We start from the raw sequence: 2245 nt of genomic DNA on the forward strand, positions 1-2245 counted from the left end.
AAAATCATCAGTAAGGACAAAGGTTAAATAAACGTGAGAGGGCGGTCAACGATTTCGAGGAAATTATATACTTTTTTACTCACTTCGTCTGTGGGAAGTCGTCTGTATGCTCCGCACGTGCGGCGGTTATCGCCCCCAAGCGTAGACGCCCTTAATCTGTAAGATATCGTTCGATACCAAGTTTCTTCGCCCGCGACTGGTGGGGCAGGGCGTGCGCGGCTGTCGCTGTTCGCTGAATCTCCGCAAGAAGCGGGATCTTATAGGACTATAAGGGAAGAGGCCCTCGGAGAAAGCAGCCAGTGACGAGCGAGCGACGTGTGGAGAACAGCCTCCCAGTCAGCTGCGGTAGTTCGTCGGTCAACACATACATACACACACCGATCAGCCATGGAGCAATCGGTAAGGGTACTGTTTGTAAGTGACTGGGGTCGATTTGGATTACCAGCGCATCGGCACGAGTTGACAATAGGGTATTCACTTGACGCTGATGCGCACCCAGAAAATGGTTGTGGTAAATTAACGGATAATCCCTGAGATTAATATAAACAACCAATGGAAAATATGATAGAATTTTCCGCAACTTTAAGTGACGTATTCCCACTTCCCTATGGGAATTTTTCCCTTAAGCCAATGAGATTCCATTGCGAGAAAAAAAATCATGCTTTTTCCATTGAAGCAACGCAACTGTTTTCGGGGTGCACACTGGATCCAAAGAAAAAACAGAAGTTCCTTCCTGAACTCTTTTCTCCCTTGCACTGGTTGGCTGACGTCGACGAACTTCTTGAACTGGCTGCAAGAGCGGTCAACCCGTGTCCGGTCCGAGAACTATAACAGCGTCGACTAATCATAGCCAAGGGGGAAAGGGTTCGGGAGAAACTGTTGGTCTTCTTCGAATCCGGTTTTCGTCAGGTGAAGTCCCCTATTGTTAGGTACGACTGCACTCTAAAATTCCTCCAAAGCGGAACTGCGAAGGATTTACTTTGTAACTACGTTGCGTCTACTTTGCAATTACGAAGCGATGTTTTACAGCATCAAAGCGGTTAAAGCATTCCTGGCAGTGCTTCGCAAGAGGCATTCGGTAAAGCTTAAGACGAGAGGAATGAGGTGAACAGCAAATGAAAATCACTCTTCAGGCTTGGTGACCTTCGTTTCCTTGTTCGCCGCATTCTTCTGCATTTCAGCTTTACCGGAATTCTTTATTGAGCTGCTAGGTAAATGCCGAGGGGGAAATTACTAGGGTTTGTAGCGTACGGACTATTTCGTGGTAGTTCTCCTACCATTTCGGCTATTGGCCGCCTATTTCGGATTATTTCAGGCTATTTCGCGATATTTCGGAGTATTGCAGGGGTATTTCACGACTATTTCACCATTTCTCGTCTATTTCGTCATTACATCGCTCTATTTCGCCTTTATTTCGGACTACACTCGTGAGCAAAATTAAAGCGCCACTTTTTTGACAGGGCGTAATTTCGAAGTGTGATTAGGAAGGAGGTTGCCGTTTGGCAGGAAGATAGGCTCATATGTTGGCATCAGACCCCTAAAAGCGCAAACCTTGATCTCGAACGGTTCGCGAGCTGTGGAGCCTAACGCATCGCGACACCCCACTTCGCAGTGTGGTTAGGAAACAGAGGTTGCTTTGTGACGCTACCCTGACCGATTGGGGGTCGGATCCGGCTGAAAATTTAGGGGAGTACTCTCCTAGGTATAGCCGACATAATGCCGTGTCAAAAGACCGCCATTGCGAACTTTCAACCCTTTCTAACCACCCCTTAATTGACGAATCATGATTTGATCATTTAAAGACGGCCCCTTGGGTAAAATTGAGTGCCTGTGGTCGCCGTGTGACGTGGGCTCAATGTTTTAATGTCCCCTACCGGCTAGCAGTGATTTTCACCCCCTCCAACCACCCCAAGCCCACCGATAGCTACCACCCCTCAACCCCACTTTCTGGATCCGCCCCTAAGACGCATGTTTCTGAGTCAAATTTTTCGTGACAATAATCAGATTGACAGATAAACGCCCCTGCCATTCAAAACAGCCGAAAACGGAACCCAAAAACTTTTTTTTCATCAAATTTACGGCACTTTTTAACGCTTGGTGCAGTTAGGCCCCTTGACGGGCCCTGGGGGGTTCGGAAGGGTGCGCCAGTGTCTGGGTTTGTTCGTAATGTCATCCTGGACAAGACTGAAGGCATTTCACGCAAAAAATCCATGGGAACCCTCGCAGAATTGCCAAAACGTGATCG

The 2245-nt window shown here is 47.8% G+C and overlaps 1 protein-coding gene across 5 annotated transcripts in view; it reads left to right on the forward strand.

The window, feature by feature from the left end:
* The first annotated feature begins 200 nt into the window (after positions 1-200).
* Positions 201-2245, forward strand: part of LOC113214847 (uncharacterized) — a 3224-nt gene continuing 1179 nt past the window's right edge. For 2 of the 5 annotated variants that reach the window (XM_052274497.1, XM_052274498.1), the window contains exon 1: positions 202-414. In XM_052274497.1, coding sequence (XP_052130457.1) covers positions 388-414 — 27 coding nt within the window. In that variant the 5' untranslated portion in view covers positions 202-387. Of the gene's footprint in view, positions 415-2245 lie in introns of all 5 variants that reach the window. The other 3 variants (XM_052274496.1, XM_026434345.2, XM_026434344.2) reach the window with 3 other exon arrangements.

Source organism: Frankliniella occidentalis, unplaced genomic scaffold (assembly GCF_000697945.3).
Source record: "Frankliniella occidentalis isolate FOCC.00 unplaced genomic scaffold, Focc_3.1 Scaffold399, whole genome shotgun sequence".
Classification (NCBI taxonomy): Eukaryota; Metazoa; Arthropoda; class Insecta; order Thysanoptera; family Thripidae; genus Frankliniella; species Frankliniella occidentalis.